Source organism: Esox lucius, chromosome 19 (assembly GCF_011004845.1).
Source record: "Esox lucius isolate fEsoLuc1 chromosome 19, fEsoLuc1.pri, whole genome shotgun sequence".
Lineage (NCBI taxonomy): Eukaryota > Metazoa > Chordata > Actinopteri > Esociformes > Esocidae > Esox > Esox lucius.
Window position 1 is genome coordinate 28,344,679 of NC_047587.1, and position 18,890 is coordinate 28,363,568.

At 40.5% G+C, this 18,890-nt stretch overlaps 3 protein-coding genes across 7 annotated transcripts; 1 reads left to right on the forward strand and 2 right to left on the reverse strand.

Annotated features, from left to right (window-relative positions):
• polr2c (polymerase (RNA) II (DNA directed) polypeptide C) lies at positions 1-3,174 on the reverse strand. The gene is given in 9 exon segments (NM_001304090.1): positions 1-417; positions 650-724; positions 817-985; positions 1,118-1,169; positions 1,275-1,403; positions 2,373-2,425; positions 2,520-2,588; positions 2,702-2,751; positions 2,897-3,174. Coding segments are annotated over 9 exon segments (828 nt in total). The 5' UTR covers positions 2,983-3,174; the 3' UTR covers positions 1-272.
• A 1,990-nt stretch (positions 3,175-5,164) lies between these two features.
• coq9 (coenzyme Q9 homolog (S. cerevisiae)) lies at positions 5,165-11,633 on the reverse strand. Of its 4 annotated transcripts, none has more exons than XM_010884074.4 (9): positions 11,552-11,633; positions 10,729-10,981; positions 10,174-10,309; positions 8,613-8,755; positions 8,397-8,481; positions 7,473-7,577; positions 6,778-6,933; positions 5,913-5,966; positions 5,165-5,413 (listed from the first exon to the last, which is right to left on the reverse strand). In XM_010884074.4, exons 1-9 carry the CDS (start codon positions 11,607-11,609, stop codon positions 5,378-5,380), a joined length of 1,026 nt encoding a protein of 341 aa, XP_010882376.1. In that variant the 5' UTR covers positions 11,610-11,633; the 3' UTR covers positions 5,165-5,377. The 4 variants fall into 4 exon arrangements, 1 of the variants encoding a protein (XP_010882376.1); XR_002195660.2 differs by lacking the exon at positions 5,165-5,413 and adding an exon at positions 6,069-6,311 and having other exon boundaries at positions 5,914-5,966; positions 6,445-6,933; XR_002195659.2 differs by lacking the exon at positions 5,165-5,413 and having other exon boundaries at positions 6,116-6,933.
• Positions 11,600-17,102, forward strand: ciapin1 (cytokine induced apoptosis inhibitor 1). 2 transcript variants are annotated; one of them, XM_010884075.3, is made up of 9 exons: positions 11,600-11,707; positions 13,026-13,185; positions 13,308-13,451; positions 15,130-15,209; positions 15,291-15,459; positions 15,537-15,613; positions 15,707-15,828; positions 16,037-16,118; positions 16,271-17,102. In XM_010884075.3, the coding sequence occupies exons 2-9, from the start codon at positions 13,029-13,031 to the stop codon at positions 16,379-16,381; spliced, it is 942 nt and encodes a 313-aa protein (XP_010882377.2). In that variant the 5' UTR covers positions 11,600-11,707; positions 13,026-13,028; the 3' UTR covers positions 16,382-17,102. The 2 variants fall into 2 exon arrangements, with proteins under 2 accessions (XP_010882377.2, XP_019896151.2); XM_020040592.2 differs by having other exon boundaries at positions 15,540-15,613.
• Positions 17,103-18,890: the final 1,788 nt, after the last annotated feature.

Consider the following 18,890-nt stretch of genomic DNA (forward strand, 5'->3'; position numbering starts at 1 on the left):
ATAGGGACATTATTATTTAATTGCAAAAATCACATTTTCATTTTCAACAGACATCAAACAAATCCTTTAACAAATCCAACTTCTACCAAGCAGAGAAATTCAAATGAATATAGCAGAGAATAAAAATGAAATGTTAAAACAAACAATGATTCCAGTATTGGTTGGATCAACTGTCTGCCTACATCCAAATTGTGTTGCCATCAAAAATGTCCATGATTTGCAACAGGGGCTGCTTCACTGAAGTGGTGCATGACTGGCTCAACGTGGAGGTCTCAGTTGATTGTAAGGACATCAGTCTGGATCTCGTGGCTCAGTTGGGTCTGTAAGTCACTCAGTTTCTTTTTCAGCACAGCCAGAGCAGACATGACGATGGTCTCAGGTCGCAGGGAGCCACAAGTCTCCACATTGTAATAGAACCTGCAACGGTTTGGGAGTCATTAACAGCGACGCCTCCACAACCTCCACCATGACCCTTAAAAACTAGTGTTATGCAGTTAGCATACCTTCTACTATGCAGACATACAGTTAACTAGGTGTGAAATTATACTACCCAGCAATTAACATTGCTATATTGACATAGTCAATACAATGGGGGAGATTTGTGGTGACTTGTAAAGAACTATTTAGACAATGATTAACTGATACTCACCTTTCAGGTTTGCCATTGGGGTCAAACGGGGCTTGTACTTCATCTTCCTCAATCTCTGAGTATTCACTCTTTGGCCTGAGACAGAGAATAGTGGAGTAGTTTCACATAGATACCTTCACAGAACACTGTCTGGTCACCTCAGGAAAGAAAATGGAAGTGCTACCCACCATTCCTCAGGTCGTGGATACACGGTATGCCGGAGTGCATTGTCTGGGTCGTATTCAAAGGACACACCGGCGGTAGGGTTCCACTTGGCATGCTCCTTGCCAAAGCCCTTCTTGGCATAAGCCCTGAGACGGAGCTCCTGACCCTTCCTAAGCTTCACCAGCAAAATGTCTGAAAGGAGAAGAGAATGTAAGAAAGGGTGAGTGGGGGAGAGGATGTGCGTGTATAGGACATATTGTCCCATGTAGCAAAAATACATATTTATACACACTTAGAAAAACCAGTAGAGGAAAAGCAACTTACCATCTTGTTCAACATAGTCATTGGGATCATTGTCTCGACTCTTGGAGGTTACCTGAAGATCACATGAAGTATCAGTCAATTCAACGTTTACTTCTAACCAATGTAAAATAGAGGTCAATCTGCATAGTCAATTACAGTCAAAAGGTTGTCCACTCACAGGAATTACTCGAGGGTGGTTGGACAGCAAGTCTCGTGAGGTTACGTGGCGGGTCTGGTCCTCTGTGCAGCGGACGTCTAACGTCAGTTCAACAGAACATTCTGGACAGAAATCGTCACAGGTACAATCCTGTGACGGAGGAGAGCAGAGGAAAAGCATTAGCGGGTTCCAGATGTGGGCAATGTTACTGCTGGTCCTGATCTCAGTGTTCCCCCAAGGATAAATACAAGGATACACCTCTACTACAATGCCTGTTTATTTGGACTTCAATGCAAACCCGTCCCAATTTGTAAACTCTCTCCCCATGTAGGAAAATATGGGCCCATATTAGTAAGCTAGGATTTTGTAGGCAGCAGTCAGGCTATAACGACCCAGCTGTCTTCACGATTATGAAATATGTATTTAGGATCACTGTTTTAACTCTATAAAATGGCAATAAAACCCAGGATAACAATCAGCCAGTTATTTTGAATGTGTTTTGGAAAAGCTAAATGAGAATAATCTCAGACTACTCAGAGTCCTATTCTCTGATGAGCGAGCGGAGTTCTGAGTGACAGCTCACAGATGCAAGCCTCTGCACTGTAGGAAGAGACCATCAAGCCTGGTTTGAACATAATTTACTCCCACCTTCAGGCTAAATTTACATCCAGAATTGGTTTCATGTTCTGCCACAAAGTATACCAAGTATACTCTTGTAAAAATGACTTCCAGTGCATTTCAATTTTAACTTGGATTGCGTTCTCCAACTGCTAGAAATGGCTAATAATAGCAGGCAGCTGATACTAGGGGGACGCTAGCGATGTGGTTTCTGTTAGCTTTTATTCATCTGTGTGGTTCTGTGTTGTCATGTCACTGTGAAGTTAATTGCCATTGCTCAGAAAGACCTCGAAAATGCAAAAACTGTTTCTCAAACTTAAAACTCAAACATACATTTAAAAAAAATAGCAAGTGACCCTTGAAGCTTGTGACTCCTATCCTACTCACTGGCTTTGCACCCTGTTGCAATTGTTTGCATGGCTTTAATGCTGTAACATTTACTGCTGTAACAACCCCTGGACAAAAGGAAACACAGGCTACACGAGGAATCCAAATGCTTACCCTTGAGTATTGCATCTTGTCCACAACGTCATCACTGGTTAGGGGGATAAGACCTGAAAATGTAATCAATCAGTGATCAGCGCAAGACTGGCATAAGGACACAAAAGGGGACAATAAAATGCATACTTGATTAGTAAAGATACATACCCACTCTGTGGGCAATGAACTCATCATGGATCACAGAAGAATTTGCATCAATCTGAATCCAATCAATAGCTGAAATGAGACAACAGCGTAACCATTCATTACTGTAAACATATAATAACGGCAAGGACTGAGCAGGACATAACATGTTTATACGTGTATGAGATCATAACACTAGATCTTACCAATTGTTGCAACCTCTGACATAAACACACGTCTGATGGAATTCGCAACCCTGGATAATCAGACACCACACAAACATGTCAAATAACAGTGGCCACTTGTAAAAGGTTGCAATAGGTTAGCAATGGGTCCTGGACCTATATTCATCAGTTAGGTAGCTAGCTAGGTAACTTTTTGACAACTTTATTGCTACTTACGACAGGTCCGTGTTCTCAATTACAAATTTAACATTTTCATCCGTTAGTTCTGTGATTTTAACTATTGGCTGGTTAGCATACGGCATGGTAATATACAAGTATAGCAATATTATAAAATGAAGCGAACAAGCTAAATTAAGAAGCAAAATCTGTCCGTCAGTGGGAAGAAAAGAAAAAACACGCCACAAGAAGGCCTCAAGTTGATTTCTAGTTATTGGCGGTTATTAGCCAAAACAAATACAATGCGTTCGCGTTCTTCTTCTTCGTATTATTCTTATTGTTCTTCTTCTTCCGCCGCCGCCGCCGCCTCATCTTTGGCCTCCTTGGCGGATCGCAGTTTTTGTATATATTGCCACCTACTGTTCAGGAGTGTGGTCAGCCATGGCAACCTACCCTTATACCGGTGCTGGTCATCAAATTAGAATATCATCACAAAGTTGATTTATTTTAGTAATTCCATTCAAAAAGTGAAATTTGTATAATGTATACATTCATTCCACACAGTCTGATATATTTCAAGTGTTCATTTCTTTTAATTTTGATGATTATAACTGAGAACTAATGAAAACCCCAAATTCAGTATCTCAGAAAATTTTAAAATTGTGAAAAGGTTCAATATTGAAGACACCTGGTGCCACACTCTAATCAGCTAATTAACCCAAAACACCTACAAAGGCCTTTAAATGGTCTCTAAGTCTAGTTCTGTAGGCAACACAATCATGGGGAAGACTGCTGACTTGTCCAAAAGATGACCATTGACACCTTGCACAAGGAGGGCAAGACACAAAAGGTCATAGCTAAAGAGGTTGGCTGTTCACAGAGCTCTGTGTCCAAGCACATTAATAGAGAGGCGAAGGTAAGGAAAAGATGTGGTAGAAAAAGGTGTTCCATCAGTAGGGATAACCGCACCCTGGAGAGGATTGTGAAACAAAACCCATTCAAAAATGTGGGGGAGATTCACAAAGAGTGGACTGCAGCTGGAGTCAGTGCTTCAGGAACCACCACGCAAAGACGTATGCAAGACATGGGTTTCAGCTGTCGGATTCCTTGTGTCAAGCCACTCTTGAACAAGACACAGCATCAGAAGCGTCTCGCCTGGGCTAAAGACAAAAAGGACTGGACTGCTGCTGAGTTATGTTCTCTGATGAAAGTACATTTGCATTTCCTTTGGAAATCAAGGTCCCAGAGTCTGGAGGAAGAGAGGAAAGGCACAGAATCCACGTTGTTTGAAGTCCAGTGTAAAGTTTCCACAGTCAGTGATGGTTTGGGGTGCCATGTCATCTGCTGGTGTTGGTCCACTGTGTTTTCTGAGGTCCAAGGTCAACACAGCCATCTACCAGGAAGTTTTAGAGCACTTCATGCTTCCTGCTGCTGACCAATTTTATGGAGATGCAGATTTCATTTTCCAACAGGACTTGGCACCTGCACAGTGCCAAAGCTACCAGTACCTGGTTCAAGGACCATGGTATCCCTGTTCTTAATTGGCCAGCAAACTCACCTGACCTTAACCCTATAGAAAATCTATGGGGTATCGTGAAGAGGAAGATGTGATACGCCAGACCCAACAATGCAGAAGAGCTGAAGGCCACTATCAGAGCAACCTGGGCTCTCATAACACCTGAGCAGTGCCACAGACTGATCAACTCCATGCCACGCTGCATTGCTGCAGTAATTCAGGCAAAAGGAGCCCCAACTAAGTATTGAGTGCTGTACATGCTCATACTTTTCATGTTCATACTTTTCAGTTGGCCAACACTTCTAAAAATCCTTTTTGTATTGGTCTTAAGTAATATTCTAATTTTCTGAGATACTGAATTTGGGATTTTCATTAGTTATCAGTTATAATCATCACAATTAAAAGAAAAACATTTGAAATATCAGTCTGTGTAATTAATTAATATAATATACAAGTTTCACTTTTTGAATGGAATTACTGAAATAAATCCACTTTTTGATGATATTCTAATTTTATGACCAGCACCTGTATATTCCTCAGACTCAAAACAGTCTCCTAAATACAACACGTTTGTGATTGGACACATATTCAATGTGGGCTGGTTCCCTTTAACATCCGGGTCAATGATTTTTCAAAAAGAAAAAAAAAGTGTCCATTGTGCCAAGCTAAGTTGATGCTGATATATTGCATGTGATATCGCTATATATAATTTGCATTGACATCTTTATTTTCCCAACAACCGTCACCCTAAATCAATAATCGATTTCTGTTGAAATTTCTCTAATTTATTACTCTCAATGGAGCCAAACAAAAACATTTCAAATACAACTTTAATGTTAATCCTTTATACAAGTGAAAGGGATAGCAAGAGAAAACCATTCAAGACTGAAGAAAGTGAACCTCAATCCAATCCACTTTGCAAAAGGACAAAACAACACCACCGTGGACACACACACAAACCCCTGAACTGCAGAGATCAAAGGAAAGGGGGAAAGGATGAATGGACCAAAAATTGCTGTTCAGTTTCATCTTCTCTGGTTAATCCCTGTGAGATTCTTCAGCTGAAAAAGAAAAATCTCAAGTCAACACTAAACACAAGGAATAAAATGAGTGAACACCACTAAACAATTTTAAACAATGTAGGACTTTTTCATCGTTTCCAATCTGCTTGTGCAGATACAACCAATCTTCAGAATTCCTATAAAAGCATTGACGCTGCCAAATTGGAATATTAAACCATTACTTTCTGCTTCTAAAAGGGGCGCTGACTAGAATCTTGCCTCTAATGTTTACAAGACTGACTTTAGACAATAACATGACTTGTCTGTCTCATCATTCTCTTAATTTACTCAATGAGAGCAATACAGTATTATCTAGCCCAGGGTGGTATAGGGGATAGTACTACAAGTGTCTAAAGTGAGTATAAGGAAATCGCAAGTCAATGCAAACAGACTAACCGGTAAGAAAGTCAAAATGGGGAATATCTCAGGGACTCAGAAGATCTTGGTACACAGTCAAAATTACATATGGCCCTAAAAATTCTCTTGCTAACAGACTCACCGTAACAGCAGCTCCCAGAAGCCCCTGTGCCACTGCTTCTCCTGTGGATGTCACCTACAAGACACAACAGCAACAAAGGTATCAATGACAAGTTTCACATTTTCATCTTCATCATAAGCAAAGGATACAAAACAAAATATACAACAAAACTCCTACCTGAAAATAAAAAATGCTAGAGAAATGAAAATATAATAATTTCGGACCAAAATGTCCTCCTGGACGGGTGAAAGCACGGACCCAACGATGTGCTGGCCGTCCTCACCACCCGCTGAAGGGGCACGCGGTCGTGTCTAACAGTTTCCATACCAAGCTGTGATGCAGCTGGTCAGGGTGCTATTGATGGTGCAGCAACAGTATTTGGATAGGACCCAGGGCAGTTCCTCAAAAATGATTTGGGGGCTGAGAAAATTGTGGTTATTTACACATTTATAGGTCTATAGTCTTTTCTGCATACGTTCAAACTAGTTTTAGATGTTTAAGAGTGGGCTACAGTGTTTTTTTACACAAATATTTATTTTATACCCAGACCTACCATGGGCCCAGTTGAATCGGACAGTTTGTTTGCCCCTCCCTGCCTTCGGGATTAGAGCTGCTGTTGCATCCGCTTGACAACACTGGTGGCATTCATGGGCCATGACATGTCCTCGGTTATGTAGAGAAACCTAAAACTGTTCTCAATCTGTTTATGTATCCTGGCACACCGATGCTAGTTTCCATACCCCGTTCACACAAAGTGAGTTCCCTACACACAGGTTGCATACAAGTGAGATTTCTCTAATGATTATACAGTTTCACATTATAATCACCAATTAACGTTTTCCTAACTAAAAGAGACTATGAGCAGACTGAGAAAAGGACACTTGACCTTTTTGACGGTGCCGGCCATATTGACAATATCCTGAATGCGGTTGTCAAGGAAGTTCCACGTGTCCTGGAAGTCTTCTGAGGAGTCCTGCACCATCACCAGCTCTGTGGTGTTATAGATGCCTGTCAGTGCGGCCCGTTTTGTATACCAGTTCAACTGGGGGGAGGAATGAAAAACTGAGTAACAAGGATTCAGACAGGCATGTGAAGCAGTTATGCTGACAAAAGAAAATGAAGAAAATGTAAATCAGGTGAGAAATTTGAATTGGCCTGACAAATGATGTCAGTGGCACCCACATGCAAATGAATGAAAAGAGGGCACAGAAAATTAACTAAAGAAGTAGAGAGCGCTAAGAGATACAGCTCCGGAAAAAATTAAGAAACCACTGCACTGCACTGCTTTATCTTTCCTTTCCAAAAAAGTCAGAAAGGAAGGTTTTGAGTGAGGAACAGAAGGGTTAGAATTAAGAGACCACTGCAAATTGAACGCTTCTGTTCCTCACTCAAAACGTTTTTGGAAAGGAAAGAAAAAGGTGCAGTGGTCTCTTAGTTTTTTCTGGAGCTGTAGAAATAATACAGTCAGGAGAAGTGAATAGTAACCTTTGCAGAGGCAGGCCGGATAATTTGAGGTGCATGATGAAAAGGGGTGAGGAAGACATGGGGAGAGGGGTACTTAGGCTGAGAGGATCGACTCACATCTGTGGAACGGTCTCCAGCATAGTACCAGATATCGTCCACCAGGGTGGAGAGGTGTTTAAGACTGTCTGGGATGTTGTGTGGGAGGAGAAGAATACTCATGGCCTGTAGAGAAAGTAACACTTCAATCAGCAGAAACAAAAGGCCCATTATCAGCAACCATCAGTCCTGTGCTCCAACGACACGCTGTGTTTACTAATAGACCGTGTTCTGACCGGTTCTAATGTGGGAGTAGGTAACGCGCTGTTAGGCAGCATTCACAGGCAAGTGGCAATTAAACACGATTCACCCCTCCATTGTTACACTGAAAAAAGCTCATGTGAGGCGCTCCGAACAACTCCAACACAAGTCAAGTGCTAATAATGTGACCCGTACACTGTTTGCAAATCAATAATTGACAGCTCCAGCCCAAGTCAAGCAATAACTTATGGATGATTCTGAGGCTCAAACAGAAAAATGCATTAATGGTGAAAAAAGAAATGAACGGTGTTTAGCATTTTTAAATAATTGCATGGGTTAATGTGTTTACTTTCACGCCTCCGGAAAAAATTAAGAGCCCACTGAAACTTTTTCTTTCCTTTCCAAAACAGTCGAAAAGTAAGGTTTTGAGTGAGGAACAGAAGGGTTAAAATGAAGACACCCCTGCAAATTGAACGCTTCGGTACCTCACTCAAAACTTTTTTTTTGAAAGGAAAGAAAAAGGTGCAATTATTTCCGAAGCTGTACATATTCATTTATTTATTTTTAAATAGATTTGTACCTCTGCAGATCTGATTGAGAATGAGGTGTGTATACACAAGAACCCACATTTTGATCTGTTTCCCATTAAATAATCTTTGGGCCAACTGTAATTTTTCAAATCAAAGCTTCTTCTGAACTTAGCCATTAGGGCCTAATCGTTATTATGGGTGGTGTGCAAGATACCTGTGGCCAATTATCGATGTATGGGGTCAACATCCTCAATCTGGTCTCCACAGCATCCCGAATAAACTCAGCAGTTTTCTTTGGTCTGCAAGAAATGATTTGGTTAACACATGCTAAAACACACACCCCAGAAAGAATCACATTCACATTAAAATCCTTATGGCACAGTGAAAGAGCAATCTAGCTCTTACCATTTGTGAGTGGGGGGGAACTTACTCGGCCTGACCAAGTTGAATATGCTTGTGATGTTCTGCCATCTGCTCAGTTAGCTGCGCGTTGCACTGAGCAATGAAGTGCAGGACCAGGTCCCCTGCCCCATTCTGAAACATCCCACTGGATGCAGCTGAAAGGCCCAGGGTCTACTCAGAGGAAAACAATAACAGGAAAAAACATACAGACGCATCCAAATTAAAACAAAAAGCAGAATGAGTGGAGGAACATTATGATTGCAGATGGTTCCATACAGGTGTACTGCACATTACAATTAAGCAATTAACACAATATCCTGTCTGGGGCATGTATATAAAGGCTGAGCAGGCACAGTCGACCTCCATTTTGGATCAAGATGGCAAGAGGAAAGGATCTAAGTGACTTTGAAAGAGGGTTCCTTATGGATGGTTGTAGCTTCAGTCGTAAAGCCTGCTCTACTGGCTAGTGTTTCAGTAGGAATAGTGACTAAAGTTACATCTTCCTTCATTATTTTCTAGTCCTAGTTAAAATCTCTATCATTCTTTTTTTGGAGGGAATATTTATTTTAATATTTCACACTTTTTATGTCCATGAACCACTTTCCACCTTGTTAGGTTGTAGTAGTTCTCCTTTATTTAAAGGCCAACAATGGAGAATACTCAGGGGGGTAACTATTTGTGGTGGAAAAACAAATGATTAAAGCTAAGTAAGTACTTTCATCTTGGTTCAATCAATATTTCATGATGTTAGTCTGTATGTCTAACTCATTAATTTCCACGCTGTTAAGATATATTGTAGAGAAAATTATTCACATTTCATAATTCATAATAGGTTTGATAGAGAAGTATAAATCCTGGTCAAGGATTGATCACTCACAGTGCTATGGCTAACTTATCCTAAAAATGTCCACCCTGTTAAGAATATGCACTGACAGGGTGAAGAAAGACCCTAACAAAGTGGAAAGGGTGTTACAAAATATAAGAAATAAATGACTAATGTCAGTATGTATTGATATTTACTTTACGTATTGATGTTTTTTTACATATGTTTAGGCATATTTTGTTATATTCATAATGTTGCATCCGACCCTGTTATGTTGGTATTTTCTAATAATTAACGATACCATCAAATGTTATGCATTTTTGTGTTAACTTGTAGAGATTGAACGGTTCTACAAACAATATAGAAATGTTGACCAAATTCTATTTCTATTCATCGTTACAAGGAAACAGTGTGAAAATAAAGTGGTGGTTTTAAAACAGCACGTTTTACTCATTAATTATATATTTTTTTAAGTAATAAAAGGATGTGACAGAATAAGGGACATTTGATGTATTTGAAAATGTAAATCTAAATTAATACATACATTGTTAACACTTTCAGAGTTATGTATATGTCCCTTACAGGGTGGAAATCTATCTCATGGTCTAGTATGAACAACCTGGAAATATTACCGAACTTGAACAATGATTTCTGACCATAAAAAATTACCTTTTTCTGATAGCATACAAGAAACATTTAAAATATTTACAAAATCCACACATTTCCAGATCCAACTTGCATGGTAGGAATGACCCTTCTCACTCACCTCAGCCCCAGCTGAAATAGCCTCAACAGTCCAACCATGTAGGGGGACGAAGTCCAGCGCAGAGTTAAGGATGCGTGCTTGTAGTTGCTCCTCCGTTTCATAATCTTCTCCTTGTTCTCCGCTCTGGTCTGAATAGCTGCAGTGAAAATGGAGAAAGAACACAGCAGACTGTTGGCATAATGTTAAACACATAGGGCCGGTTTCATCGACACAGTTTAAGCCTGGTCTAGGACTAGAAAACAAGCTCAATGGAGTTTTCTATTGAATTTGATTTTTTAGTCCTAGACTAGGCTTAATCCATAGGGCCGGTTTCAAGGAAAAAGATTAAACCTAGTCCTGGACTAAAACATCATGGTCAATATTTTTAATGTTATACTTCATCTGTGTGTGTAGAACTGGCCCATAGTATGTGTAAGTCAGTTCACACAAAAGCCTAAGACTCTGGCTTCAGAGAAAATAAATCTTACAACCTAGTTGTATTTGTATCCGAACATCATTTTACAATTATATAAAGCATTGGTAAAATGGGCCAGATTACATTTGGTGAACCCTGACCTAGTGTTTTGCTCTTCAGTAGCAGCTTCAGATGCCACTCCTTCAGGTCCAGAAGCCGTCTGGGAAGATGTGGCATTGCCGTTTTTAGATGGGTTGGCTTGATAATGCTCGTGGAAGGTGGTTGAGAATGCAGCAGTGGAAGATGGGGGGACTGGGATGGACTTCTCTTTGTCCTCCAGAAGGCAGAGTGCAGTGCAATGGAACCCTTGTCTCAAGCCATTGCACTGGGGACTGCTTTTCTTTGGAACTACGACTAGAGAAAATAATGAGTGAATGCTTTAATGACGTTCATACATGTAACATTGCCCCCTGTGTCTTAAACACACTAATTCCAGGTGGAAATAATGACAAACAAAATGTAAGCTTTATAAAACTGTCCGAAAATTTTGATAATGCATATGTCATGTCAACAGCGACATAGGGAGATCATTTCAGTATTCCCTAGTTAGGCCCTACTGTGTGTAAGCAGTTTGTTAAAGTACTTAGGTTCTATATACAGCAGGCTTAAATTACTTGCCCCCATGTCATATCTGAATAGGTTTATAATTTTTTTTTTACTGCATTCAATATTTCAACATTTGCAGTTGTGATAATACGTGTACTTTCGTTAAGATTTAGCCTGCAAGGAGGAAGGACGTTGTGTTACTACTTAATTACGTCCTTCATTATCACCTTCTCCGATAACTGACATTGGCTGACTAGCTCGTTTGCAAGTACCCTCATTATTTAGACATAAATCAATATTCATGATTATCAAAAACTATTTCCTGAGCAACTTGCTAATGTCTAGACATAAAAGACCAACTAGCAAGTCTTGGCTCACCGCTGTCAAGCCCCCGCAGGGCCCTTCCAAAACGTAGTCCTCTTAGCAGCGCCGCCATATTATCCAGCTGCGAACTTTTTTGTTGTTGACATCTGACGCGTCATTTTTAAGCGACTCTATTAGCACGTACCACAAGTTATTGGTTTGACCAGAGAGGTAAGTTAGCAGTTCACCTTACCTAGCATAGACCAAAACATGTATTGCCTTATTGCTTAGTTAAAGCAGAATTATAACATACGTTTTGGGATTTTACATCGAAGACATATGTTCGTATTGTGTCAGCTAAATATCTTAACGTACTACTGCTATCCTACTGCTAGCTAGCCTCGACGTATTTGTATGTGTCACGCCGCCACCAGAGACTAAAGTTAGCTGTCAGAAACATATAATACACCAATATAATACATTCAATTAAACAGACCAATATAATAAATTAAATAGCAAGTGTTAAAAATGGTTTGATAGATGTTCGACCTACAATCATTTTGTCAGTTTGATTTCTAGTCGGTTCTGGAATATTCGATGTTTTACGTCGTTGTCTGATTGAGGTTAACGGCCACGGACCTTTCTGGCCCTAAACAGGCTCTTGATCAGTAACCTGGCCATTCCTCTGGTTAGTATCTAGTGAAACATGTTGACAGCGCAACCCTGTAGCATGTTGTACGTTGCCCATCGTTGACGAGTTATCGGAAACTACTGTTTCATTTGAATGACCTGATAAGTCAAAGTGTCTCGTCAACCAAAAACATGACATTACAATTACAACCTTATCAGTATTCCCAATGTCGTTAGTTTCATGTTTGTATTAGTATGGACAGGACAAACTGGGCAACAACTAAATTCAGTTGAGCAGTGAGTATAGGTGATCAGACCAGGTCAAGTGTTCAGCACTCTATTGGCTTGCAGGTGTTTCTAAGTTTCATGGTATGACCCTGTGTTTCAATTGGTGTTGGGCCATTGTCACCACATGCTGGAGTGCCTGGCAGTCATGTGCAGAGCAGTTCCTATACCTGGCTGTTATGTCTCGGATCAGAATGATGTCTATGGTCAAACAATAGTATTTGAAGAACAACAAGGATGGCATGCCAGATTTCTAGTTGCCTTAGGGAGTGGCTTTTGTGTCCTCTTGACAACATTGGTGTTATTAATGGTTCATGACAAGTCATTGTCTATGTAAATGCAGAGCATCTTCCAACTGCTGACTCTACTCCATCCTTGCTGTTGTGGATCTGCTTGTTTAATTCAACAGTCATCCCCTTAGTTGGGCTGATGTGGTGGGAGAGGTTGTTGTTTTGGGACCACAGTGCCAATATGCAGGATTCAGAAATGTTGTCCTTCATGTCCTGTCCCTTTGCACCTGGTCTGGGAGGAGTCACATAGGCGAACTGGAGTTTGCTTTTTCTGGTTGTTTTGATTTATTGAGATTTTGTTAAATAAATGCAGTAGAAATAATTGATTGCATCTATGTTTGCAGAACATGGCAGACCTCGGTGTGAAAGCAGGGGATACGGTGCTGTTAGTCTGGAATCAGCCCTCATCCCCAACATCTTTAAAAGAGCTTGCAGAGAGTCTAGGGGCTTTAGTTGGCCCCAAGGGCCGAGTGTCAGTGGAGAACATGGAGAGACTTCTAATGTGTGAGTAACTCCCATCACACTCCAAGAACCTGTTTCAACACTTGCCTTAATTGACGTGTCTAATGTCTAGCTATGCAATTCTTAAGGATGCCCAGTTTGACTCTGTCTTCTCTTTTCCTTAGCTTCACATGCAGCATCAAGTTACGACTGGGTCCTCTCAAGTCTGCTCTCTGATAGCTCTTCCATTCACAGTTCAGAGACGTTAGCAGAAATGGCCAGAGTGATGAAACCTGGTGGTAAACTAGTGCTAGAAGAACCAGTTTCAGGTAAATGGGTGGGGATCTATGTCTGGTGCATCTGTACTGTTGCTGTGTGAATTTGAATTTGGTCCTTTAAGAAAAAATATCTTTCCACATGTCACTATTAAATACGGCTGTGGCCAAAAGTGTCAGTACTCTTGCACTTTATTCCAAGAAGCATGATTTTGTCTTAAAAAAATCCTTTGGTGTCCACAAATCTTTAGTTTGCATTTGAAGTAAAATCAGAGTAAGTTACTAAATCATAGCGAATTCCACCAAAATATTCTTAAATGGCTCAGATAATCTCAAGACGTATGTAATGTTGTGAAGAGGTTGAAGACCCATGCCACTGTAGCCAAACTCCTTGGACGAGGCCACAAGACACCTTGATGGAAAATCGAATGGTGGGGTAAAATGCTTCAATTGCCACAGAGATTCAAGCTTACTTTTCAGATGAAATGTACACTACCAGTCTGGGATAATCTCCTGTGAATAGATGAGACCAAATTCATGTTTTGGTAAAGCACACAATCTGTATATTTACAGAAAAAAAATTAAGCCTTCAGAGAAAAAAAACCTTCCTCACAGTCAAACATGGTGGAGGTCCGAGGTTTTGTATGGTTGGTGTTCTGCCTCTTGTATTTCTGGTGTCATGAAACCAGTAGAACACCTAGGCATTTTGGAGCATGAAATCCACCCAGTGTCATAAAGCTGGGTCTGTGTTCATGGGTCATGCAGCAGTATGGTGATCCCAAACACACTTCAAAACAGCACCTAAGAAAGGTTGAAGACCAAACACTGGACTGTTCTGTGGCCATTTGCCAGCAATGAGTCCAGATATAAACCCTGTGAAAACCTTGGGGCGAGATCTGAAAACAGGAATTGGGAAGCGATGCCAATGAGCTTTTTTTATACCTAAAACTATATATTTAAATCTAAGGTTCTGTAATAAGATAAACATTTGTGGAGACCAAATACTTTGGTACATTTTTACTTACTTTCAGAGACTGAGAGATTTGAAGAGGGTGCCAATACATTTGGCCATGACTGTAAATCATAAAAAATAAAAAAAACAGAAAAAGCCATCAGTAATAGTTGTGAATGTTTTGCACCAATGAAAAATTCTTATCAGTGACATTGAATATATGTGTGGCACGCAATGACACACACAAGCTTGTCACTACAAAATTATAAATGTAATTGTGTGAACACATAAGTAATCATAAGTAATGATGAGTAAAAACGGTTAGGGGTCAAATTGGATAATGCAATATTATTGTGGTACTGATTCAATATTATAACAATTAAAGTATTATAATACTTTAATCTTGTGATTCAATTTTACAAACATTTGTCACCATATGTTTGCTGCAGAGAAACAAGAACAAGCAGTGTGAAAGTATTTTGATCAGTCATGGATGGAAAATGTGCTGGAATCAAGGAGAAACACTGGAGTGTTGGTACAGATAGGAAACTAGAAGCAAACATTGAGCAAACTAGGAAACTAGAGCAAAATAATATTGCAATACTGTCCAAATGAAAATATCATAAACAATATTACAGTATGTAACTATTGATACAACCCCCATACATGCTGACATTTCCGTTTTGTTGTTCATTTTTATGCTTATCTTTACCAAGGAAGCTAAACATTTAGGAGTCTGTAGTAAAGGAATTGCCATTTAGTTATTGTCTTCTTTCTAAGGAATCGATGACCAAAAAGTGAGAACTGCTGAGAAACTTATATCAGTCTTGAAGTTGTCTGGACTGATGTCTGTGATAAAGGTGAGTATACCAGCATAGATGTGGAATACATGGTTGTACAGGCAGGGAAGCTGATGCTGGACTGTTTGTCAACATTGGCAGGTCAGTGAAGGACCCTTGACCCCAGAAGCTATATCAGCCCTCAAGACATCCACAGGATTCCAAGGGAACACTCTGTCCAAGTTGCGCCTGTCTGCTTCTAAACCCAACTTTGAGGTGGGCTCTTCTAGCCAGCTGAAGCTTTCATTTGGGAAAATGACTCCAAAACCAGGTATGTGAAGCCCTTTCTGTTTGTCAAATTCATGTTATGCCTGGCCTTCTACAATTGTATTCCTGTTCTTGTTGCAGCAGAAAAACCCGCTCTTGACCCCAGTGCTGCCAAGGCCTGGACTCTGTCAGCCAATGATATGGATGATGATGATGTGGTGAGTTTGGTTGTATTTGTGTGTCTGTCTACTTTATTATTTAAATCTGGTGGGTGCCTCAGTGTCATTCCCTTGTCTCCTCCCCCTCCAAAGGACTTGGTAGATTCAGATGCTCTGTTGGATGCAGATGACCTAAAAAAGCCAGACGCTGCTTCCCTCAAGGCACCCTCCTGTGGTGACGGCAGCGCCAAGAAGAAGAAGGCTTGCAAGAACTGGTGAGACATCCTGTTCAAGAGCACATCTGAACAGTGGTTTTGATCACTTTGCGACCCCCGGGGCACACCCATTACAAGGAAACTTGGGTCATTCAGCTTGTTCTTGAGAATGTTTTATGCCATCATTGATATCATTCCAAGTGGTTTCCCATATACAGAATTTGCTCATTGGTGTACCAGTTTGTCATTCTCACTGTACTCCATACAGCACATGTGGTCTTGCTGATGAGCTGGAACAGGAGAGCAAGAGTGCCCAGACGATCAGCCAACCCAAGTCGGCCTGTGGGAGTGTGAGTGTTACTATTCATATGCAAACACCACGGCTGCTCCATTTTCACAAGTCTGACCAGATCCCTCTCTGTCATCTTGTGCAAAAACCTACATAATATTGTCAATCCAGTTCAAATGTTTCAGTTTTTACAACTTTTGACCGGTATTGCAGTGTTACCTGGGCGATGCTTTCCGATGTGCCAGCTGTCCGTATCTTGGAATGCCTGCCTTTAAACCTGGGGAGAAGATTGTCCTGGCCAACACAGGGCTGAATGATGCCTAGAAACATAGCCACAACATATTATTTCTGGAGCACCCCATTATTTACATTCCTTACAGCCCGTTCCACTAGCCACCAACCCCTGGAGTTCCTTAATCAAGTCCAGGATGTCTGAGATAAAAATTGCTGTGTCTGAATGTCCATGTGTGTTCTGAATAGTAGGCATTTTGTAATATCTCTCCTAAATGGTATTATTTTACCAAGGTTTCTGTATTGTCTAGTAGAAGTCACTGCACAGTTGTGGAAGGAAAGAGTCTATTCCAACATGTCATCATCAGAGGTTAGGTGAACTAAAACCAATGGTAGTAATTAGTACAAGGCATTAGATGACACATTCAAAGTAGAATGAGCCTAATTCGCTGGTATTTGTTGCTTAATTCATGTTTATTTAACAGTATATTCTAAATAGTATGCCAGTTAAGTAGGTAATAGGCAAGATCATTTTTGGACACAGCCAGATGTTCAGTACGTGACGGCAAAAAAGCTGTTTGAGATAATAAAGGCCAAAAGCACTAAACGGAAGTCGGTAATGTGCTGTTTCTGGTTTTAATATAACAATACAGTTGCTATTCTAACCAAGTGGAAACTGATGGAAATATACAGTAAAGATTTCATGCAGTACTTGCCATATTTTAATTATGATTTGTTATATTAGCTGTTAAAGGGATCATGTGTATATTACTTTGTATAGTTTCTACAAAAATAAATATATTCATCACATTTGTTTTAGAGTATCCCATTTAATATCACTCATACAAAGTTTGTATTTGATCCAGTGGCAGCCTTTCCTCACTTACAGGTAGGTACGGAAATAATTGGACACTGACACAAGTTTTGTTATTTTGGCTGTTTACCAAAATATATTCAGGTTACAGTGAAATAATGAATATGGGCTTCAAGTGCAGTCTCAGCTTTAATCTTAGGTATTTACATCCAAAGTGGAGGAATGGTTTATGAATTACAGCTCTTTAATATGTAGCCCCCTCTTTTTCAAGGGACCAAAAGTAATTAGACAATTGTCTCAAAAGCTGTTTCATGGACAGGTTTGGGCTATTCCTTTCATTGTTTCTTTATCAATTAAGCAGGTGAAAGGTCTGGTGTTAATTCCAGGTAGTGATGGCCATACAAGGCTTCAGTACCGTTCTTCGAACAGCAGGATATTATGCTAGCATTGCTAACCGAGGATTTATTTTTCAAATTAAAAGCCATTATTGAACTATATAAGGCAATATAGTTAGCAATCTAGTCTGTACATTTTATGTTTAATGTTTGTTCCAATATTGTTTGGGTCTGTTCTTTTTTTACAATCAAGATTAACTATATTGCCTTATGAATTTCAATGAGCCAAAATTATGAAAATGTCTGTGTCCAAATATTTCCGGACCTAACTGTATATTCAGAGGAGGGAAAGAAAAAACAAACATCTAACAATATACCCTGCTCAAAGAAATTAAGGGAACACTTGAATCACATATCGGGTCTTGAGGAAGGAATTCTATTTAAGAAAATCTTTGGTGTACATTGTGTAATTCGTTGAGAACAAAATGACATAACAGCGGTCAGTGGAAACAAAAATAACCAAACGACTTAGGGCTGGATTCAAACTCACACCTAAAATCAAATTAAACAATTGAAATCACAGGCTGTTAACTTGTGTGAATTTCATCACGCCAACTCATAATGGGACTCAGTAATGTGCCATGTGCCTGTATGCACTCCCGACAATGTCTGGGCATGCTCCTGATGAGATGGCGGATGGTGTCCTGGGGGATCTCCTCCCAGACCTGGATCAGGGCATCAGTGAGCTCCTGGACAATCTGTGACACATCGGCTGCACCGATACTTAACGTCCCAATTGGTTCTCAATTGGATTTAAGTCTGGGGAACGTTAGGGCCAGTCAATGGCGGACCTGCCAATTCTGGTGTTCTCTGGCGAATGCCAAACGAGCTGCAGGGTGCTGGGCTGTGAGCACAGGTCCCACTAGAGGACATGGGCCCTCATGGAGTCTGTTTCTGACAGTTTTGTCAGAAACATGCACACCAGTAGCCCACTGGAGTTCATTCTGTAGGGCTCTGGCAGTGCTCCTCCTGTTCCTCCTCGAAAACAAAGGAGCAGATACCGGTCCTACTGCTGGGTTGATGTCCTTCTATGGCCCTGTCCAGCTATCCTCTTGTAACGGCCCATCTCCTGGTATATCCTCCATGCTCTTGAGACTGTACTGGGAGACACAGCAAACCTTGTTACGGCACATATGGATGTGCCGTCCTGGAGCTGGACTGCAGGTAACGCCTCATGCTACCAGTAGTGACAAGGACAGCAGCAGAGTGCAAAACTTGAGAAGATTCAGTCAGAAAGGATAAGGAAAGAGCAGTTGTCTGTGGCCACCACCCAAAACCATTCCCTTTTTGGGGGTTTTCTTGCTGTTGCCTCTCCATTGCATCTGTTATCACTTTCATTTGCACCAAAACAGGTGACACTGATTCTTAATCGCTTAAGCTTCCTAACTGGACA